Source organism: Trypanosoma brucei, chromosome 4 (assembly GCF_000002445.2).
Source record: "Trypanosoma brucei brucei TREU927 chromosome 4, complete sequence".
NCBI lineage: Eukaryota > Euglenozoa > Kinetoplastea > Trypanosomatida > Trypanosomatidae > Trypanosoma > Trypanosoma brucei.
The window spans coordinates 654,880-677,248 of record NC_007277.1 but is presented as its reverse complement, the minus strand read 5'-3'; the positions used below and the strand labels follow the sequence as shown (position 1 = coordinate 677,248).

The 22,369-nt window shown below is 47.2% G+C and overlaps 8 protein-coding genes across 8 annotated transcripts, besides 16 other annotated features; all 8 read right to left on the bottom strand.

Annotated features, from left to right (window-relative positions):
* Positions 1-22,369: part of a sequence feature (sequence corresponds to BAC RPCI93-1H19) that runs on past both edges of the window.
* Positions 222-1,562, bottom strand: Tb927.4.2570 (hypothetical protein, conserved; the record flags this gene model as incomplete). Its single annotated transcript, XM_839314.1, has 1 exon — positions 222-1,562. One exon carries the CDS (start codon positions 1,560-1,562, stop codon positions 222-224), a length of 1,341 nt encoding a protein of 446 aa, XP_844407.1.
* Positions 2,054-2,081: a sequence feature (AT_rich).
* Tb927.4.2560 (cardiolipin synthetase, putative) lies at positions 2,677-4,596 on the bottom strand (the record flags this gene model as incomplete). Its single annotated transcript, XM_839313.1, has 1 exon — positions 2,677-4,596. The coding sequence occupies one exon, from the start codon at positions 4,594-4,596 to the stop codon at positions 2,677-2,679; it is 1,920 nt and encodes a 639-aa protein (XP_844406.1).
* Tb927.4.2550 (hypothetical protein, conserved) lies at positions 5,062-5,970 on the bottom strand (the record flags this gene model as incomplete). The annotated part of the gene is made up of 1 exon (XM_839312.1): positions 5,062-5,970. The coding sequence occupies one exon, from the start codon at positions 5,968-5,970 to the stop codon at positions 5,062-5,064; it is 909 nt and encodes a 302-aa protein (XP_844405.1).
* Tb927.4.2540 (ubiquitin, putative) lies at positions 6,772-7,008 on the bottom strand (the record flags this gene model as incomplete). Its single annotated transcript, XM_839311.1, has 1 exon — positions 6,772-7,008. The coding sequence occupies one exon, from the start codon at positions 7,006-7,008 to the stop codon at positions 6,772-6,774; it is 237 nt and encodes a 78-aa protein (XP_844404.1).
* Positions 7,062-7,090: a sequence feature (AT_rich).
* Positions 7,417-7,449: a microsatellite.
* Positions 8,171-8,203: a sequence feature (A-rich).
* Positions 8,284-8,313: a microsatellite.
* Positions 8,688-8,738: a microsatellite.
* Positions 8,915-9,391, bottom strand: Tb927.4.2530 (hypothetical protein, conserved; the record flags this gene model as incomplete). Its single annotated transcript, XM_839310.1, has 1 exon — positions 8,915-9,391. One exon carries the CDS (start codon positions 9,389-9,391, stop codon positions 8,915-8,917), a length of 477 nt encoding a protein of 158 aa, XP_844403.1.
* Positions 9,874-10,608, bottom strand: Tb927.4.2520 (NAD dependent deacetylase, putative; the record flags this gene model as incomplete). The annotated part of the gene is made up of 1 exon (XM_839309.1): positions 9,874-10,608. One exon carries the CDS (start codon positions 10,606-10,608, stop codon positions 9,874-9,876), a length of 735 nt encoding a protein of 244 aa, XP_844402.1.
* Positions 10,829-15,340, bottom strand: Tb927.4.2510 (multidrug resistance-associated protein, putative; the record flags this gene model as incomplete). The annotated part of the gene is made up of 1 exon (XM_839308.1): positions 10,829-15,340. The coding sequence occupies one exon, from the start codon at positions 15,338-15,340 to the stop codon at positions 10,829-10,831; it is 4,512 nt and encodes a 1,503-aa protein (XP_844401.1).
* Positions 16,021-16,089: a sequence feature (GA-rich).
* Positions 16,503-16,550: a microsatellite.
* Positions 16,613-16,675: a microsatellite.
* Positions 16,753-16,812: a microsatellite.
* Positions 17,216-17,243: a microsatellite.
* Positions 17,882-17,903: a microsatellite.
* Positions 17,939-18,009: a microsatellite.
* Positions 18,256-18,290: a microsatellite.
* Tb927.4.2500 (protein kinase, putative) lies at positions 18,346-21,372 on the bottom strand (the record flags this gene model as incomplete). Its single annotated transcript, XM_839307.1, has 1 exon — positions 18,346-21,372. One exon carries the CDS (start codon positions 21,370-21,372, stop codon positions 18,346-18,348), a length of 3,027 nt encoding a protein of 1,008 aa, XP_844400.1.
* Positions 22,187-22,210: a microsatellite.

Below are 22,369 nucleotides of genomic sequence, written 5' to 3'. Positions count from 1 at the left end.
AATATGTGCAATCAACACTCCCCACAAAAATGCGTCTGTCCTCTGTAACGAAAGTTAACGCTAACGGAAACGGCAATGATAACAAGAAATGCCGGGTTCATACCCAAAACAACACATGAGAACACTCGTCAACAACGTAAAACCAGGAACACAAAACAAGTTAATTGCTTTCTCCGGAAGATCAAACGGACACCTTTCAGAGGAATCAGCAAAAATACGGCCTATGAGAGGTCTGTTTTCTTGTGAGCTCTCCACGCCTTTAATAACGCGAAGAGAGGGCGACCACATCCTGTAAAAGCATTCATCCAATGGCAATGATTCGCCTCCCACTTGTTGCTCCCATCCGCCAGTTCCACATCAACGTGTTGCAGAGGAAGCACTGACGCATCCAAATAACCACATAGAAGGCGGTTAAGTATACGTTCGAAAAAAAGGGGACACTGATCGATAGCACTGCAAGAGGCGGCCACGTTTTGATTGTGACAAATGGGATCCATAACTTTCCAACTATTAACGCATTCCCCAGGTGATGGGGCGGGCACACACGTCGAGCGCTTAATGATACCGTCAGGATGCATAGGAACAATAAGCATGTCTGTGGGGGTGAACAGGCCACGTGGCGGCGGGCTAAAGAAGCTGAGAAAAGAAAGTAGCAAGTACCCCGATTCCACCATGTTGCGTCTGTGTGGGTAATGAAACGAACCGCAAAGCGGATACTCATTAGCACAATGGCGGGAGAATGCAACAACCATCAACGTCAGGACGTAAGGGGTGAGCTGTGAAGAGTGTATATGTAGCTGCTTCAGAATTACTTTCATCAAAATGATCACATGCCGCACCGGCTCGTTGCTACGCAAGAACTGGCGTAAAACCCCACAAGCCTCTACGGAGTCGCGCTGATTAACCGTCAAATTCATGCCAATTTCATCCGCAGCGCCACCAAGGCAAATCCGCTCGAACGTGTTGTGCGAATGACGATTTATACTAACCCGCGATAGTGATGATTTTGAGATGACGGTACTTAAATACTGCAGCATGTCAGTACGCTCCAGCAATGGCAGTGTCACCGGGAGGGAGGCAGGGTACGGCTGCAGAGCCGCAGCTTCCGTCCCCTTAACAGGAAGTAATAAAAGGCTTTCAACGGTCTCCATGCTCTCTACGTTATCGCGCAGCGATCGCCAGTAGTAACGTGCTCGGGGGTTGTCGTTTGTGATGACTGTGATATCCAAAGCCGAATCGGCGAGCGCCGTGCTGTAAACGTGACTACCATGGCACAAAACGTCAACTACTCCGCGTGAATGTTTCTCAGTGGAATCAACCACGTCAAGTGGCCTCGTACTGAATGCAGCTGCAACAATTTCCTTGATTTTGCGAGTGGTGCGCTCCAGGGCGCCCAACTTCTCGGGTGGGGGCCGCACCTCCTTATTGAGTTCTCTGATGTCACTTGTGAGCCTCTTTGTGGCTGCTAACAGCAGCATGTGTACCCTTCCGGTTACCTCACCTGAGCCAGACTGGCGCAGAAAGTGGGCGATGCAATTATTTTCTACATGATTGTTAGTCATATCGGTGTTGTGGTGAGGGAATACGCTCAAAACACAACTTACCGCTGGAAAACTCAGTAGCAAGTGGACAATTTAACGAAGCGTAGGCGAAAGATACCCAAACAAAACAAAGAGAGAAGGTGCGACACGTGTATGCAAAGATAAATTGTGAAAACGCAGCATAACCAGCAGATGAGTTATGCGCTGCAAATAGTAAAATAACATCCAATAACGAGAACAACAACAAAGAGGTAAGAGCGAAAAAGGAAGTTTTGTACAAGAGCATCAACGAAGCGTAAGCGATGCGAAATGTGAGCAACTGCCCAGCATCGATCGGACAAAGGAACAAACGCCTTGTTGCAAAACGGGTCCAAACCCCCGTCCCCACAACTTCTGTTCTCCCCTCTCGATCGCTAGCCAAACGGATGAAAAATGAAAATGACGAGAACGGCGGTAATAATTGTGATGGTCGGCACAAAGAGGAACAGTGTAAAAATAAAAAAGCCACATACATATATATATATATATATCAATAAATAACGGTGCTGATGTTACGCACGCAATGGTGAAGAAAGAATTAGTAACGCCGTCAATAACCAATAGACCCCTTACACTTTGTTTTCCTCCTTTCTCCTTTTTTTCCGTATTATAAGTATCAGATGCTCAAGTGTCGATAAACGTGTAAGAAACTGTGTGTAAGTTTAACACCCTCGTGCACCCCTTCTCCCTTCCCCATATCCGTCGAGGGCCACCCACCAACTGGTGGTGGGTCTCAACACGTATTATTAGTTGAGCAAGTCATGGCGGTGACGGTGGCTCGGCCCAGCGGTATGGTGGCGAGGGAAGGGGAATAAAAAACAAAGTGGGAGAAGAGAAAGAACAAATCTGACTGATTTGTGCGCTGTTTTTACGTCCATTCTATTTTAATCGCGAGACTCCGCCTTACAGTTAGAGCCGCGTGCCTTTACTTATATTTTATTTTTTTTTGGGCTGGCCGGACCACACCTTGAGGGAGTGGGGATCCGCTCAGTAACGAAGAATCTTCCTTCACACTTCCCTGTACATAAGCGCCAGGGGTCAGGTACAGAAAGATCAGAATAGTAATAACAACAACTAGGGCACGGTTCGTGAGCTGCTAGTCTATCTCGGAGGAGAGATCGGGATCCCAGAAGGTTCGAAACGTGAACTTCTCCGCGATCCGCAAAGCGGTGTAGAAAAACCACGAGGAGAACCGTAGCCACAAGGAGCGCCGTTGATATTCTTCATAGTTCACCTCCTCGCTCACATTCATGTCGTCAAGAAACTGCTTTTCCATAGTTAGAGCCAAATTGTGGTCCAGGTGGCAAACACAAATTTCCATATTCTTATTGCTCATCATGTCCCAGTTGTAACTCCCGATGGAGGTCCATATGCTGTCCGCTACCACTGTTTTAGCGTGCATCACCTGCCCTCCCTTATATTCGTAGACGCGAACCCCCGATGCCATTAGCATACCCGTGATATAATTCGATGCATACCACATGAACCATGGGTCTGTTGTCCGGTTGCTTCCTGCGAGGATGCGGACATCGACACCACGGCGAGCAGCCAACTGAAGGGCACGCATTAACTTCCTGTGAGGCATATAATAAGGAGTGGTAACCCACAATCTCTGGTGAACAAACTTTGACACTTGCCAAAAGGCATAAGGAATGGACCAGTCACGTGAGTGGGGATTACAGGAGAGCACCTGCGTCACAGCGGCATGCGCTTGACCATATGCCTCAGCTTCCGCAACGGGTGAGGTGTCTTCAAGGAGGCGCATCGATGGGTTAACCACCCTCAACCTACGGAAAAAGGATTCCTCGGCGTTTTTAATTGCACGCTGGCGGTACTCGTCGATGCGGCGCTTCATCAGTTTCCATTGCCCATGAGACACCTCATTGTTTCTCTTGCTTCCCGCATCCGTGGTTGCCACGTCATCGCCTTTACCTGTTGCGGCTTTGAATACAAGCCCCTGCCCCTCGCGAAGGTTTTTCGCGAGCGTAAGCAGACATCGATTCAGGCGCTCACGCTGCCGTTTCCATCGCATCCGTTCCATCATACGGACTGTGCTACGTTCCGCTCTCTCCATCTGGCGGCGGAGGTAAACACCGCCGCCCTGGCGCACAAACGTCGTGGTGGGCTCCAGGTAGTCATGTTTCACATTCATACCCTCAAGGTACCGAAGGTTCATTGTCGCTGATGCAATCTGTCGCCACCGGGCTAAGCTCCATTTCCATGGCTTTGGCGCCTTTGTATCTTCGTATACTTCGCGCATGTGCATCACGGCGGGACCCATGACGACACAATGTGTATCCCTAAAGCGTCCATTTCCACCCTCACTCGTACCGCAGTACTCGTCCCCAATATTGAGGCCACCACAGAAACCCAACTTGTTGTCGACGATAAGGATTTTTCTGTGGTTACGTATACCTGGACTGAGCTCCCACTTCATCCCCCTGAGGAAGTAGGGGAAAAAATGTTCCCACATGGGACGATGTTCAATGACGTTAGCTCCAGACTTTTTGAGGTCACCCACCAGCCGCCTGCGTCCAGTTATGTTTCCCCCGCAGTCGTACAGCAACTCTGTTTTACACCCGCGACGATGCGCTTCCTCTAACTTCTTGACCGTTTTTTGCCCGACGAAATCGTCCTTGCAAATGTACGTTTGCCACAGGACCGAATCACTGGCAGAATCGACAGACTCCCACATACGTCGGAAAGCGTCAGCACTGTCACTAAACGGAACTACCACATTTCCAGTAGACGCCCGCCCAAGAACAGCCAACCGACGCTGAATACGATCCCAGCGATCTCCAAATGAAAGTGTACCAAACAACAGATTGTGCCGGTAACGGGGCAGTGGGTTCACTCCGTTAAGGGCCACTGTCGGTATTGTGCCCAATGCCCCCGGAGTGCTCCCTAAAACCGTCTGCTTTTGTGCATGACTTCCTGTCAATGACAACGAAGTCATTGAAGCATTTCTAATATTGATGCCGCGCAGCGTCGCACGAAACCTTCCATTGAAGGTCATCCCCCACCAGTTTTCTCCACCTACTCCCCGTTGAAATGTTTGCTTCACACAGGAGAGAGTATGTGGTAAGCCGGTATTTGGACACGATCTGCTCGGGTGAGGTTTCTACTACAAGTTAGTGCAAATGTAACTATCCTCCTGGACTGCAACGAAAGATTGTAAACCGCGCAGCCCCCCCTCCCTTCCTCTATACGACACAGCAACAAAGAGACGACAAAATACAGACAGGAATGTAAATTAAAGATTCAAAATAACAGCGAAGAATCGTAATGGTACGCGAGTAGTGGAGAGGTCCCTCTACCTTTTTACAATACTTTCCCTTACGTTATTCTGAGCCTATGTTGTCCGAACTTGATGTCTGCGTTCACCTTCATCCAATTGCCAACACACACGATATGGGTATCACAAGTCCATTTGCCCATCGAACCGTTCTAGCTACACAAAGGCGCGGACGAATGAAAATCGCTATAAATCTCTGTATTTTTTTGCCCGATTGACGCGCTTAATGAGGGCCCCATCATCAGTCTCAAGGAAAGCGCGTTTTCGCCGCTCCACTTCCTCGTCGCGCTGCCGTTCATAAATCATTCGTTCCTCTTCCGTCTGTTGAGGGAACTTCAGTGGCCACCAGTCAGGAAAATTCACCCAGTCGTATATCTCCGGCGTCATGTTTTGCAAAACCCGCTTTGCATCCAAACAGGTGTCATCTTCACTCATGGAGAGCACAACTGCCCGCCGCACCATCACGTCTTTCTCCTCCAACGGTCTGTTATCATAAAGGTAGGCCCTATACATGCGTTGAAGCTCAGGAGACACCTTATGCACGGGAACTTGTTGTGTCTGCTGCTGACGAAGGAACATTTTGAGACGCCGCCTGTGGTAATATGTCATGCCGTAGCAACTTAAGGTGTAGAGTACACCAACTAAAGAGCCGGCTAGCATGCCTTGACCGAGCGTCCCCATTTGTGAGGCTACTGTGAGTACAACAGCCCCGGAGGCACCAGCCATCATGGGGTAGTAGAAACGGTCGTGGTAGTTATTGCGCACCACAAGCACATGATGGAATGCGGTTGTTAAGAGGCCAACAGCTGCAAACGTTGAGCTGTAGCGCCACACGACTTTGTAGCGACCAATGTAGCGACCCTCCACGCGCGCTTGACGATATCCAACCGCAAAGCCTACAAATGCTCCATAGCATGTGGCAGGAAAGATGCTTTGCACTAACCCACGCCGCCACCGCCACTCCAGATACCGGTCCACCTCTGTTCCGTACGGGTACGCTGGCATTTCATTCTTTATGGCGTCGTATATTGTTTCTTCTGTGCTTGTGACTTGAAACCGTTCGTCATTGCCCGTACGAAACGGCCACAGTGACATTTTGATTGGACGATGGGAAAACACAAGTTGCCGACTGACCGGTTTGGTTGCGCTGCTGCCGCAACCTCACCTGCGGGTTGATTTTCTGTCCACCTCCAAAAAAACAGTCTCCCCTCGTCCTCGTGTTTTGACTTCTTGAAAGCACCTGGAAAAGATAATGTGCGGTTCCCCGCACTCAATTGTAGAGAAGAAAACTATTTGTCTGTCTGTGTGTGTTTTGGCGTATGCTAAGAGTTGAGTGGTCAAAAATCACCTGCGCACATGACATCACTTCCTTTTGATATATTAACCGAAACGGTTGCGCATCAGGAAGGATCGGAAAACGCGAAGTCTGTGGAGCCTCATTGGTATCGCACCATTTCAACAGTGTTCCAAACAGTCGATTTCCCTGTCTTTTTTTTTCCACAGCGACAGTTGAGGTGGGAAAAAGAGGACAGAGAAAGGATTAGGAATGAACAAAGGGGTGAACGAAAGTAAAATCAAGACAAACGAAAGAATATATATATATATATATACCGCTGAGGTCCGAGTCTGCTAAGGTCCCCAATAGCCTATTTTTTCATGACTTTTTGCCTCCTTGTACCAATTTCGTTCTTTGAACGGCCTTTAACTTCCTTCATTTCTCCTCTGGTCAATCTTCTCCCTCTTAACCATCTGAGCACGACGCAGCCGATAGAAACCATGCAGCGCCGTATGCTGCTGTTTGACACCAGCTTTGTGCAATTTCGCCATTCACATGGTAATGGGATGAGTTGTTGAGAGATGCCGAAGCAAACTGTTTTAGAGTTTCTCCTCAATATATCAGCAACCCGCGCGCAGGGCCACCACCATGTGAAATGTCGCACCGGCGGACATTTGGTAATCTTTCAGCCGCTTCTCATCCTCCAATTGCTTTCCCTGATACACAAGGCGGATCATATTCCCAGGAATGCCTTCTGACTCTTCTAACTTACCCTTCAACTCCGCTATTGTGTTATCATCAGTAAGTGAGGTAATTTGAATAACCTTGTTGCTTACAGTCTTCACCTTAAGAAGCATGGTTAGTTACCTCCGCAGTGGTGCAAACCAACGCGTACCCGCACACCCTATACAATAAATAAATAAATATATATATATATAACCTCTGTTTTCCAACTATTCTGTGCCTTGCTCTGTGCCCTTATTTTACGCAGCTGATTTTTTGTTTGGTTTTGCTTGTTTTTGCAAACTTACGTGCGCTTCGCTAGCGTTTCTAACCGTTGTTTGCTTTCGTGCAGTGCGCCGCGCTGTAGGTGATGCGCCAGTGAACTACTAAGTATCCTTGTAACCGAAATAACTTCCACGTGTTCCAGGATAGATACCCGGCGCCAAGACGTACGGACGAAAAATAGAAACAAATACAATTCTTTCTTTCAAAGAAAAAAAAAAGAAGAAGGGGGAAAAAAGAGAGAAGAAACATATTTGTCAACACACACACACACACACACACACACACACACATATATATATATATAAACCAAAACAAGTGCTTATTTGAAGGACATGGCTAAAGGCCGGCAAATAACTAATGCCCGCCCCGTCATGCTTTCACTGCACTCCTACAATTAAATGCCCACACCACATGCAATATTACATTTTTAGATAACGCCAATAAACGGCCTCTCCCTGCACGCCTGTTATACCAGTTGGGGGTAGGAGGTCCCAAAATAGATTTTGAGTCCATCATCTCTTTACCTCTTCCTTTCTTTTGTTTTCCCCCTTCTTGTCTTTCGTGCTTTAGTTTGTTTCGATCCAGTTTAGTTTCTATTTGTCCTCACATTTTTACGACCCTGTGCAGTGCAACGTAATTAACAACAATAACAATATTGGCGTCGAACATCATCATTGCACTTCCATTTTTCTCTCATTTTTTCGTTGAAAAGGGGAGAAAAATTGTTTCAGTGCGTAACAAAATGTGCCACCAAACCTCTCTACTTTCCCTCTTTGTTTTTAAAATGAGTCGGGTTTAACCTTCGCATCTTTCTCTTCTTTTTTTTTACTTCAGAAGTGACTGTTTCTTTTCCTCCCTTTAATGGTGCCAAACTTCTCTTGATAAAAACATTTTCATCCCCCTCTTTTTTTTGTTTTGTGGATCCCCTCCTTTTTTCCTTTCCTTTTCTTCCCCATATATGTATACGGGTGCGTGTGTTATTAACAATATTATTGTTGTTATGAATATGTATTTTTTTTTTTCGTTTTCTTTTTTTTTCTTCTTCCCTTAAAGGTATTGTCGATTCACTTGTCATTACTTCTCCGTTCCTCCCATTCCTCCCCTTACAACTGCCAAGATACTCATCTTTGTTTCTCTTTTCTTTTCTTTTCTTTCCGTTCCACATTTTCTCCCTCTTGAGATTTCTCTCAACCCCTCACTTCCTGTTGTCAAAAGTTCCCACCACTAAAAAAAAAAATGGAAGAAACACACACAAAAAAAATAATATAATTTTCTCCCACTTTTTGTTTACCTGCGTTTACTTCTCTTTGCAAATACTCATTCATGTGATTCAAACATTCCCCAACATGACTTCCTTCAGGCGTCCCTCACAACAGTGGAGTGGGCCAGTGGGAAGTAAATAACTAAGATAATCGGGTGCGGAAGGAATTCATAGAGAAAAGCAAAGGAATAAAAAAAAATCGCAGGGGGGCAGGAGAGCAAGTACGCGAAGAAGAGAAAACCGAGGGGAATAAGGAGAGGAAAGATAAAAAGAAAAGATGAGATGAGACAAAGCAAAAAAAAAGAAAAGAAAAGAAAAAGGAAACGGAAACAGAAAGGGGAAGGTAATCAATCAAAACAACCCTTGTGAACGTAATGCAAACCCCCTCTCCTCCCTATTCTTTCTTTCTTCGCTGCAATATCCACTGAAGTTCCTTTTTTTTCTCTCTCTCTCTACGGAGGGGTGACCCGGCAAGCGGTGCATGCATGAGTCGGTTAATTCTTCTTTTTTTCTTTCCCCGTCGCATTGGTGGCGGCCCGTGGGGCGGCGCGGGAGCGACCAGAGCTCCCTGCAACAAACATCAGTCCACCGAAAATGGCGGCATTCTTCAAGACCTGAAAGGCATTCGTTTCACTCATCTTCGTGGGGGCACGGAGGTCAATGTGGAAGGCGAGTGTAAGCAGAGAAACCAAAACGGCGAGCAAGAAGGCAAAGAAGGAACGACCAACGCCCAGCAGCATTAGCAGGGAAAAGCCAATGCAGGAAGCACCAATGCCCTGCACAACCATGGTGTATTCAGCAACAGAGAGGCGGTACTGAATGCCAGCCATTTCCAGCAACTTGGGGAAGTTACTCTTCGCCAACATCATGGCGCCTGAGGTGGGGTACATCATGATTTGAACACCCGAGGCGATAAACACCGTGAGCAAGAAGATGAGCCCAAAGTAGCTGACGACTGCACCGAAGCCCATTAGTGCTGAATATTACGCAGGCAACTGTTTAGTGGTTAAAGATGATGAAAAGAGCGAGGTATTACTGTTATTTGTGTTACTTTATCTTGCTTTCTTTTTGCTACCGGTTAGGTGTAGAGTGTGTGAGCGTGCTTTCTTCCCAACGTTTTTATGTGGTCCACAAAAGAAGACAAAGGACGAAATTAAAACAGCAGTAATGGTGACGATAACAAGCAATGCGGAGATTAACTTGAAGGCGAAATGGAGGGGAGAGTACAGAGACAAGGAGATGCGAACTTTTTGCTCTACCATTTTTATTCGTCGAAACGACATAACAAAGCCACAACTCCAACACAGCCACTCAAACTGCAACGGCAAGTTCCTGGAACAAAAAAAAAAACACGAACGCCATCAAAAAGATGAGGTTGGAGCAGCTCAACAACAACAATGGATAAAGCAAAGACAAGGGAAGGAAAAGGAAAGAATATAAAATGAGCAGTGGCTCATGCCGCGGGACCCTTTCCGTGAAGCACCTCGTCGGCCCAAGCAGGAACAATGACAGACGCCGGCCCGTAAACGGACCGATCGAAGTCCCTGCAGTTCCCACTGGGTTCCAGGTTGAGTTCAAGTGTTTCTGCTCCATGTGCTTTTGCAATCATCACAAGACCCGCTGCAGGGTATACGTTACCGGAAGTACCCACAGCCACGAAAAGCCCCGCGTTTTGCACCACTTCATCAATTACATCCATATACAGTGGCATTTCGTTAAACCATACTATATGCGGTCTTAGAGTTTCTACGACTCCGCAGCATTCACATTTCGATTCACCATGGATCACATCCTCCCTTGACTCAAACACGCGTCCTGTCGCGGTACAGCGCACCTTCAACAGTTCGCCATGCATGTGCAAAACTTGCCTTGATCCTGCCCGCTCGTGCAAGTCGTCAATATTCTGCGTAATGATAACCACTTGACCATCCTTGTATTCACGTTGAAGCCTCGCAAGCGCCTGATGCGAAGCATTGGGCTTCACCTCCGGTGAAAGAAGGGCCCTCCGGCGTTCGTTGTAAAAACGCTGTACGACTGTCGGTTGTTTGAGGAAGGCGGCAGGAGTACAAACATCCTCCACGCGGTGGTTTTCCCATAAGCCGTTCTGATCACGGAATGTTGAAATGCCCGACTCGGCAGAGATACCAGCACCCGTTAAAATAGCAATCATACCATTGGGCCGCCTCATTGTTGAACCTACAAACAGTCCTTCTTTAATCAGCAGCGGTGGGACAGAGTGGGAATGGAAGCTAACCTCCACCGCTCATCAAGGGGAAGTAAAGTGGCGGAAAAGTTTCTCGCGCTCTGGGAATGGCAGCATACGATTTCCAAACTTAAAGGCATGCATCCGAAACGCGGTATGATGTGGGTTCGTTCATTTACGATGCTTATGTCTCAAACTTATGCACTTATGTGAGCGAAGCATCGGCATTGGGGGACGAAAACGGCCACACAGAGGCCGCTCGGAGTTGAGCAACAGTTCCGTCACTAGCAACATGGCCATTCTCAATGACAATGACACGATCGAAGAAGTCAATATGTGACAATTTGTGTGTGATGCACAACACCGTTGTACTCCTCAGATGTTCGGCCAACGAGCTCCACAACGCTGCCTCCGCCTCGGCACTACTTTGTGCAGTCGGTTCATCCAACAACAGCAGTGGAGACCGCTGGAGTATTACACGGGCAAGTGCAATCAGATGGCGTTGACCTCCACTGACGCGACTGCTGTCAGTGACATTGTAATCCAATGCAACACCGTCTAGTTTAACGGAGGTTGCAACGTCACGCACAGCGTCTTCCGAGTGAAGCCCAAATGGGTCAATGTTCTGCCGGAGTGAACCACTAAAGATGAACGGTTGTTGCGGAAGGACACTTAAGCGGGTGCGTAGAACCTCAAGTGGTAGCCGCCGAGTGTCGTATCCATCGATGTGGATGGATCCCGACTCGATTTCCACAAGTCGGAGCAACGCCGAAAAAATGGAAGATTTCCCCGCTCCTGTCCGGCCTACTATCGCCACCTTCTCCCCAGCATTTACATGAAAGCTCAGCGACCGCAACACCTCCGGTCCGCTTGGGTCGTACCGCATTGACACGTTGCTCAAAACAACTTGACCACCGCTGGGCCAGTTGGAGAGTGGAGGTGAAAAAAACATGCCCAGAGTTCGTGGCTCCTCGCTCGCCAATGAAAAGTATTGTCTCACGCGCTCCACGCTAATAAGCTCTGTTTCCGTGGAGGCAAACGCACCAAGCAAGCCTCCCACATATGACGTCAGGGGCTGCACATAGGCGAGTGCAAGCCCTATAAAAGGGGCGGAGGCGCTGCCATGGTAATAGATAGCGGTGCCTCCTACAAAAATAAGTGGAAGGAGGCCAACAAGCTCCAGCCGGATGGTAAACCATGCACCGAGAAGCATGGAATTAAACTTTACTCGCAACAACAGATCCGTGTTTCGACTCGCACGCCGCAGGTGAGACATCACCACTCTACCGCCCAAACTGCGAATTACTACCCCACCGTCCAGCGCATCACGCATTGTATCGAGCAGTGGCGCGTTAGCCGCTTCTTCAAGTCGTCGCAGCTCTCTCGACGACGCTCGATACGGACATTGAATACGATGGTAGAGCACAGAAACCGGAATGAGTGTAACTATTAGCAACGACGAGGAGTTGAGTAATATTACGACTACCGCTCCGCAAAGTAAAAACGTTTGCGCCAACAAAATGTTCATTATGAATGGCAGTGAATCATCAATGGTGTATGTATCACCACATAGCCGGTTGATGATGCGGCCGGGCGGCGTGTCTGAGAAGAAGGTAAACGTGGCAGACATCACGTGGCCCAATAACTCATTGTGTAGCCTTTTTGCGGCCCGCAGACCACCGAAAGCAAAACTGAAACCACGCGCAAGCGCCAACACACTGTTCACACCAGCTAAGATGGCCAATGACCAAATGAATCGCGTGGTATTTCCATCACCACTCTTAGCCCACGTTACAACGTACTGGTCACCCGCATTGCGAGATATTTGCATCAAAGCGGCAGATATGATAATGAAGGCAGACAGCTTCCACCCGACCCGACCGATGTAACACGCCAGTGTTTCCCACGCAAGAGTGCCGTGTTTAGATGTCTCCAGAACTTCTGCCGCTTCTATTGAACCGCTCTCTGGCGTTGCGACGGGCGCACGCGCAGGTGAACTATCGCTCGAGGGCCATGGCACATCACCTAGAACATTGCCTACCTTTCCATGACCTTTCTCATTATTAGCCAACGCCACATGTTGTTGGGTTGCATGTGGCTTAGCCGCCGGCGAGCTTGGCTCGGCAACTGTAGTAGCAGCTGTTTTCACTAACCGCTGAGAAAAAAGAAGTTGACCCTCCACACACCTGTACACTACATCTGCCCGCTCAACGAGCTCCTGGTTGTGTGTGGCAACGATAACGCAACTCCCGCTTTTTGCTGAACCAACGAGGGCATTTGTGACAATGTGACGCGCTACTGTTGGGTCAAGACAGCCAAGGATGTCATCAATTAAATATAACTCCTTTCCCGCGTATAGAGCACGCGCAAGAGCAACCCGTGCCCTCTGCCCTCCACTTAGTCGGATCCCTCTGTCCCCTACGAGAAAAGTGTCACCATCGGGATAGAAACAAGTTTGAAGGTCCTGAGTGAGAGCTACAGCATTTATAACCGCCTCGTAGCGCACAGAGTCGTACATGAGTCCCATCAAAATATTCTCCCGCAGTGTTCCCGACATCAAAAAAGGTTGTTGCTCGACATAAGCCGTGGAGAAGCGTGAGACTGCCGCGTGGCCGGTGGCATCATTTGGGTCAATCAGGTGTTCACCTGCAAGACCGTCAAGAAATGTACTTTTCCCCGACCCAGAAACACCCACAACGGCAATAAGTTGACCGCTCGTCGCTTGGAAGGTTGGAATATGAAGCATGAAGCTGGGTCGCGGCAACCCTGCGCCACCTTGCGTATTGAGCCTTATGACGCCGCTTCTGATATCAATGAGCAAATCGTGATTTCTTCTGAAGGGATGAGGAAGCCCATGGATCCCCGCGAGACGCTGCCGCCGCATCTCGCCAACACAACCCTTTGCTTGAAGAAGTGGTTGTATTTCATTCAATGAGGAAGCACAGGGCATCTCTTCGCTACTCACCACCATGTCTTGGTATTCCTCCGTTATTTCGGTAAACATTTTGGTGCCTGAGTCACTTTCCCCTGACGCAAAACCATACAAGTCGCCGTGACATGCGTCTGGTCGCATTACCAGGAAGGGACTAAGCCGACACCACGACACATACGACTCCACGAGACCATTAATGACGCATGGATACGCATTCAACGGCATTGTAAGTGAGTTGAACAGGGCTAACGCGGTTACAGCCTTTCCGGGTGTCAACTCCCCACCCATCAAAATAAAGGTTATAAATGTTACAAGTGAAACAAGTGTAGGCGTAGTTGCCCAGAAGAAGACACAGAATGCATCCAAGTACTTGAGCCACCTGAGATGCACCAAGTACCGATCACGTGATTCTTTCACCCACTGCTGAACTAATTGCGACCAGCCACACATTTTGACGTAAATAATGTTCCTCACTATCTCCGTGATTCGCAGGACACGTTCATCATTTTCCCGCATGAGTTCACTCATGACACCTTGGATGCGCTTCGTCAGCCACATGTTGATGGGTATCAGTGCAACTGACACCACCACACCCGCAACGAATGCAAACGAGATTTGTATGTACAAGAGGTACAACGCAAGGGAGAGTTGCAGTGGCAGCGCCCAGAGATCATTAAAAGAACTTGCTGCATCAGCTACGCGCGCAACATCCAATGAGAGGTGGTTCATAATATCACCCTGCGTTCTACCGTCAAATAGATGCTTCCGGCGACACAGTGTGCAGCGGAACAGCTCTGAAGTTAGGAGACCACGAGTGTATAAGACAATTTTCTGCAAAGCCACTCTGTAGTGTGCACGCAGAAAGGTGCATATTAAATTGTAAGCAATAATTACCACGATCATAACACTTGCCATACACAGCCCATCACTTCCGTGTTTCTTTCCGTGCTTATTTTCAACTACGGACAAGTTGTCTACCAGTATTCGCAAGAGATGCGCTGGGAGAAGGCCTCCAAACTCGTAAAGAAGCCGCACAAATACAAGCACGGCGTACGTCCCGCCCCAGCGGCGTGCCACCACACGTAATATATAACAACGTGAATTACCCCTGCAGAGGGCTGAAGAATAAGAAGAGGCACTACTCTGAAGCTCATGGCTCAGTTCCAACATATCGTCAGACCTGAAGCTTCCGGGGCCACTGCGTGACATACCCATATTTCCACCACAGGCTTCAACAGCGTCTGCATCCTGAGCGGCACGAGCGGCAGAGAAAATGACGGTAATATCGCTGATCATCAAACGGTCCAGGCCAACAAAGGCGGTAAACACCACCGTATGGAGAACCGTAAGAAAAAGATCGACGGTAATAACAGGATGATAAGTGCTGGAAATAAGAATATAAGTCGTCACGACGGCCCATTCAGTTAGCACCAGCAGAGGTAGTAGTGCAGAAGCGACCCATTCCACTGCATGAGAGGGTTTGATGCACCGGATAAATAGCAGCAAAAACCAATAGGAACATCCCACTCTGTCCATCCAGTGAGTTACACCGCTGATGGTAGAAATATGACCTTTGAGTTCCAGAATGCTAACGAATATTACACACAGAGAGGCCAAAAGATAAACAAAACTCGAGATCGCTGTCCGAATGGGGACAAAGCGTGGTTGAGAACATACGACGAGTACGGAGCCGAGAGTAACACCCAACCAAAGAAGTATAGTATGTATAATGCGCAGTATGTACACCGCTGCAGCCTCCTCAATCGGCCTATTTTTTGTTGTCATTTCTCTGCGACTTCACCTTCTCCCCTCTTACTGGAGTTTGTGTATACGTATGAAAAAATGTATGCGTCTGTGGATGATCATGTATATTTGACGAAAGGGATAAGCCCATGCACGCAATGTGATTTGGGAAAACGTATACACGCTCTTTCTTTCCCTCTTCCCACCACTTCACTTCCCTACGGTATCGTGTCTCCCGTGTCCGATGGGGTCTCAGTGGTCGCAGATTCCGTATTTTCTCGTTGGTGCACAGGTGCAACAGTACCACCGATGAGCGAGCGCCCTCCCGATCAACTAAGTCTAAATTTGGAAGATGTAAAAAAAAAATTAAGTGAGTTGTAGTAGTGGAAAAAAGTAAAGAAATGGGAGGGAAAGCGAAGCTCGCACAAACTAATGCACAGGCGAAAATACCGTTACGAGATGTATGGGCACCACCATCACATATCTCCACCCACCGAACCTTGACAAACATGGAAATAAAGTGGAAATCGTTGTCAATAAACGAAAGGAATCGGGAGCAACTGCAACATTTATCCAGACGACAGAAATGGCAAAACCACATGACGCAGCGCACATCCGAAAACGGTAGCCACTCAGCGGATTTATTCTTCCCCCCCTTTCATCGCATAAATTACGTGCATTCCCTTGCTATTTCTTTACGTTATATCGTGTCCGCCGGGCAGCTTTCCCTTTTCTTCCCCTTGCTCTCCTTATCCTTTCCCCTTTCCCTTGTCACCTCCCTTCCTTTTTTTATTAAATTATTCTCTCATTCGCCACCATCATAATCATGTGGAAATCATCATCCGCCCATCCGGCAACTCATTTCCCCATTCAATGATGCATGAACATATGCAAATCAGGCTATCACTAGGAATTTCATTTTCTTTCTTCCCTTAAGAGCAAGCTCATTATTTTCCACCTAATTAACCGTTCCGAGACCTTACGAAAAAAAAAGGGGGAGGAAGAGAAAATGGAAGAAGGCATGCTCTGAAATCAAAACACACCACCACAGCACCTTTTTTTTTTCTGAAGGCAGACCAACGAGAGTAAAGGAACCCAAAGGTCAGAACATCACAACAACAACGAAAAGAAACAAACAAAAATTCTCCTTCAGCCACAGCACAAGAAAAGAAAGAAAAACACAGGTTCCACTGAAGTAGAGGAGCACATGCATTCACACACGCACACACACGCACTCATAGAGACGCACACAGCAAAAGTAGGATATGAAAAGGGAGGGAAGTAAGACGGGAAAAGGGGGAAAAGTATTGTTTAAACATCAACAACAACAGCGCAAAAGTAACAAAGAAACAAACCCCACAACAACAACAACAAAAAGGTGTAACTAAAAACAATGAGCCCACTTCAATTGACCGTACGGCAACTTCCCATTAATCCCACGCGCACATACACAAATATATTTATTTATATTTAAATATTCATCCATATATATATATATATATATATATATATATGCCATTGCCTCGCATCCCGTTGCGTACCGTATCAAAGCAACACGGGACCAGTTGTTAGGCGGCAATCAGAAATGGTAATGATGATAGAAGTGGGAAGTGAAAAAATGAGGGAGGCAACATGAAGAAGCGAGTGGGGAATGAAAATACATCTAAAAACGGAATGGAGCAGTGAGGTGCAGCGTCAAACATCCCACCTCCACCTTCCACTTCACTCCGTTTCTCCCCAACGGAATTCTCAACTCCTCCACCGTACGGTAAACTATGACTCATGACAATAAATAGATAATTTAACTTCATTTCATTTCATTTAATTGTTTTTTTCTTTTTTTAAAAAAAAGCATAAAACACCAGCTAGCGGGGTTGAGAAGACACGTGTATAGTTAGATATAGATGTGTAAAGTAAATATACGTATATATATATATATATATATTTGTACACTTCAACGCGTTCAGGGATATTACGCACGTAATGATACACATAATCACACACATGCGCACGCAGACACGACATACCCTGCGCTACACACATCCATTAAGGTAATCAGTATGGAGTAACAACGGCAAATTAAAACAAGAAACAAAAATAACATATATTTAGGCAAGAAAAAACGAAATAAGAGAGAGAAAGAAAAAAAAATTATCACCGTAACACCTATCCCCCCATCACCTTAAATTTTCATTCCTTTCTTTGCTTCCTCTCATCTCTCCACCCTTTAAGGTCATTAAAACGCAACAAGCACAATCATAAACAAAAGCATAAAACACACAACGTCAGCACCAATCTCAGTCATTTCACTCTTCCCACCTACCTATGCACCGCTTCCACCCACAGAAAGAAAAAAAAAGGAAAACACGCCCATCAATTCATAAAATCAATCGAGTTGAGACAACACCCAAACAGAGCTCCACACACAAAAAATTTTCCCATGACCTTCATATCCTCTCCTCATTGCATTCCCTCCTCACCACTTGCACACAAACACACACACGCACATGTCCCTTTAAAGTTCCCTCACACTAAATGATACTGTCCAAAGCGAGAAGAAGAAAAGCATGCGGATGCGAAATGATATATATATATATATATATATGTTAAATGAATGGTGTGTTGAGTTGTGCGCATCAAAATAATAATAATAATAATAATAATTAGTAACAATAACAATAGTGATAAAAACAATAATAACATTAATAATAGAGGCGCTTCTGGGGGAGGGAAAACAGTGATGTGAGGCGAAACAAGAGGTAAATGAAGTAAGATGTAGAGGGAAAAAAAAATGAAAATCGAGGCTCATCAGTCAACAGAAGTGAACAAAGTATTGGAAGTCGACTACCAAACTCGATAATGAGCTCACTGCTGTCCTTACATCCATAACACATCCATTGGGCCGAAATCACAAGAAAATCTGAGGGGTGGTGTTTTAAAAAAGCGCAGCTGAATGTAATAGGAAAGAAAAAAAAAGAAAAGCGAAAGAAAAAGTTATAATTGTAGCTCGACCCCAATTTTTTTTTAATCTCTCCGCACCGCGGCGCTCAGTTGGCTGACGGCAAACGCCCAGCCGTAGACGACTCCACTGAACTGACATTCCCCAAGGGAACAATATTCATGGAGTCGGCCGGGGTTTTATTAACGCTCAACATATCCGCTGAAGAACTTGTAGGCATCGCCAACTCCACGTCACCAACATCATCCGTAGCTCCATTGTCACCCAACTTTGCCGAACCGTTGCCACCGCTGCGAATTTCCACCACAATATGCTTCAGCTTCTGGACCACTTCATCCACCGATGGCCGGCCGTCTGGTTGTTCTCCCAGCATTTGCCGGAAAACCTCAGCTTCCTCAGGGAAGTCGTCCTCCAACGCAGAGGGAAGTTCACCATGACGTGCATCACCGAGTGTCCGCAGTCGTTCATGCTGTGTCGTAAACTCGCAATAAAATTCCACAGCGATCAATCCAAGGGAAAAAACATCACTGGCTGCCGTCGCACTCCCCCCACACTGCTGCTCGGGACTCCAGTAAAGCGGTGTCCCACCGGCGAAGGAACGTTCATCATCGAAGAGCGCTGTGGCAGAACCAAACTCTTCCACGCTGGCCCTCTTCCATCCCAATGGCGTCTGCCAACGCTTTGCCAGTCCAAAATCACCAATCTTCATTATGCCAGCGTCAGAGACAAATATATTCGTTGGCTTCAGGTCACGGTGTATTACATCCTGCTGGTGAATGTACCGTAGACCTCTGACTATCTGGAGGAGATGCTCCACATTTTCTAGTCGGCTGAAGGCATTACGGTTGCGGAAGTGATCTGCCAATGTGCCACTCTTAAAGTACTCCATTTGTATGAACAGCACATTAAGAGGGGCGCCCGTTGCCGATGACACCGTGTCGTTTATGGTGCCGTAGCTTTCGTCTCCACAGAACGACACCGAACCCTCCACATTGTCATTATTGACGATACCGTGGGCTTCAGCGATGCTTCGAGCAATGTTCTCAATCCATGAGTAAAAGTACCGCACAACGTTCGGATTGTCAAGAGAGCTGTGAAGAATGGCCTCGCGAACACACCTTTGCTTGTCTTCCTCACGAATACGAACGGCTTTGATGGCGTACATAGCTCCCGTAACCTGGTGCTTTACACAAAAGACATTCCCTTCACCGCCTCGGCCGATCTTTTTCAAAACATCAAAATGCTGCTGAAAGAGTTGTGGCATGGGTGTGGTGACAGGTTGCGTGGCGGACACGCTTCCCCTTACGCTCAGTGAGGATTCACCGGCAACGTACTCATCATCATCATCGTAGTCGTTTGGATTTTTCCACCACGTGTCACCGAGACCTGCAGAAGTTTCATTCACGCTGTCAGTCACTTGTGGTTTCCCCATTCGTACGATTTGTTCAACCCCATCATCAAGTGGCGCCGCTGTCATTGTTAGCGAAAATGGTGACGACTCAACGAACACGGCTGCGGGGCTCCCACCAGCAGGAGTATCGAAACGACCGGAACGATCGGCGGCTGCAAAACCAGTCGGCGTGGTTTTGGAAGTCTGACGCATGTTATCCATAAGTGAGTCATACTGCGCCCACGCATTCCTTAAACGTGGCCGCAGCAACATACCAAAGCCAACGAGGGTTGCGGAGACGAGAATACAGACCGTTTGGAATGCAAAGAACATCGTCCGTCGCGTCATAGTGTTCAACAGTATGTACGAAAGGGACAGTATTGGAATAGACTCGTTCCCCACCATACCCTCCCTGAAAGAATAGGCCACCATTTGGCGAGAGTTGGCCGAACACTCCTGAAGCCACGAGCACTGTTGAAAAGAACGCTGGAGTTCCTCCGTTTCACGCTCGTCTGCGTCTATATCGTCTTCCCACGTTGCCACGTACGGTTTTAAACGCACGGTACGGTGCGTCCACGGCCGATCACTGAGAAGAGGGAATCCGTTCCTTTGTAATCTACCTGCGTGCGTGAAGGCATCAGCTGTTGGTGGCCTGTGGAAGCGGTAAAGGGGGATAGGATAAACACCACCGCGACCGGGATGCCAGAAGAAGGCATTCACAATGCTACTTGTCGTTCCAACTGCCGCAGGCCACTCGGCAACGTTAGTTAGCGTATTCCACAGCGTATACCGTTGGTTTCCTACTTCACGCATCACAAGGTCATCGACGTTAAACGTCTTGCGTTTAAAGTCAAAAGGCATCGCTGCATCTCTCAAACGAGCCTGCATCGCAAGTATGGCTTGGCGGACACTGTTTTGACTCTGCTCCTCTACAACGTTCGCAATAAAGTTCTGATCTTTTTCACCTCCTTCATCACTTTCCGGGCCTTGCGGTGGAAAACTCTCCGAAAGTTTGTATTGTGCTATACTCATCTTCCACTTATACATGCCGCGCCGCACCACATGAATGGTGACGTTGCAAAGTACCACGTGTAAAAAGGAAGTTAGTGGCGTTGGTCTCATAATCGGAATCCCAGTGTGGCTATCGTAGTCCATGAGCTGTACGGACGTTGTGACATAGATTTCTGTATTTTCTACATTCACGTGCCGACGGCGAATAAGCGTAGAGAGATTCATGAAAAACTGCGGGTGCGATGGAGTGAGCGGCGCGTCATCTATATAATCGTCTTCATAGTCGTCGCCATCATCAAAGGTACCATCTTTAGTATATCTAGTGGTTAATTGCTTCCCGGCATCACTAGCTGGGTAGCGCCGTCGCGTGAAAAGCATCCCTCCCTCAATTATAAACGGAAGCGCAAACGGATCACGCCGGATCACCTCCCTTGTCGCGTGCCGCAACACGTCTACCGATATTATGTTTCCACCAGTATTCACAGTCCACATGTGGGATCCCGAATCCAACCATCGTGCTGTGATGTTACCGTCCATTTGTAGAAGAAGGAGCAGACCACTCGGTGGAGTGACTGCAAGTGGCAAGATGTTGTTTTCAGCCCCTGATGGTTGGCTCCGGATAGTGGCTTCTGTGTCACCTCCCCGCACTCCTGAACCCGTAAGGGCCCACAGGCAACAAAGCAATGACGCAGCAAAAACATAGGCATCCGGCATTTAACAGACACACACACAAACACACGCGAACAAGAGATCACGGGTAAGACTTCACAAAAGTAAATAGCAAACCCAATGAACAGCCAAGCTCGCCGGAATGAACAAACGAAGATAAAAAGTAAAAAAAAAAAGCAACCGCTCGATTAGAACCAAACAAACTAATGCGCTAGGAAGACCTCTACGTTGAGGAGCCCACTGACTGACAAACAATTTATGGGCAAAAGAATGACTGACAACACAAAAAACACAAACAACGTAGCGAGCGGTTGATTCAAGTGACTACTGTGGGTAACGCTGTTTTTTTTTTCTTCCTTTGGGGTTGTACCCTCAGTTTCAACAAAAACACGGGCCACACAGGGCAAAAATAGAAAAAGAAAAATGATAACGCGGAAAGAGAGCCAAGCGACGGAAGCAACTAGGGTGATAGAAAGGGGACAAAAAAAAAATGAAGGAAATGTCCCCTCTCTGACACGATACAAAAGAGAAGTAGTAAACCTGGCGGAGAAAGGAAAAGAAACAAAGTCAGTCTAGCAGAACCGGAAGGATCAGCGAGTACAAGAGTAGTAGTCTACAGAGTGATGTACAAATATGCTAAAGACCCCTCACTATAGGGACCAAGAGCAGTGAAAACACCAAGGGGAACTTTGTACTTCAACCGTTTTTCAGCCTGCGCGTAGTAGAACGTTCACTGTAGCTATCGCAACGCACAAACAACCGTATACAGCAACAACGGGCAACGAGAATTAGGAATACAAAATCACACCGAACTAACGATGGCACACAATCTCCCGTCCTGTGGCGCAAGTTGCAATCAATATATATATATATATATATATATTAAATAACGGCGCCAGTGAACCAAAAAGAAAAATCCTTGCAGTGCTAACTCCGGCTTTTATTTATCTCTTGATTATTGTGTTGTATGTTGTTTCTTCCTATTCTTTCACGTCTTACCTTTCCCCGTTCCCTAAGTAATTCCTCTTCTCCCCTGACTACC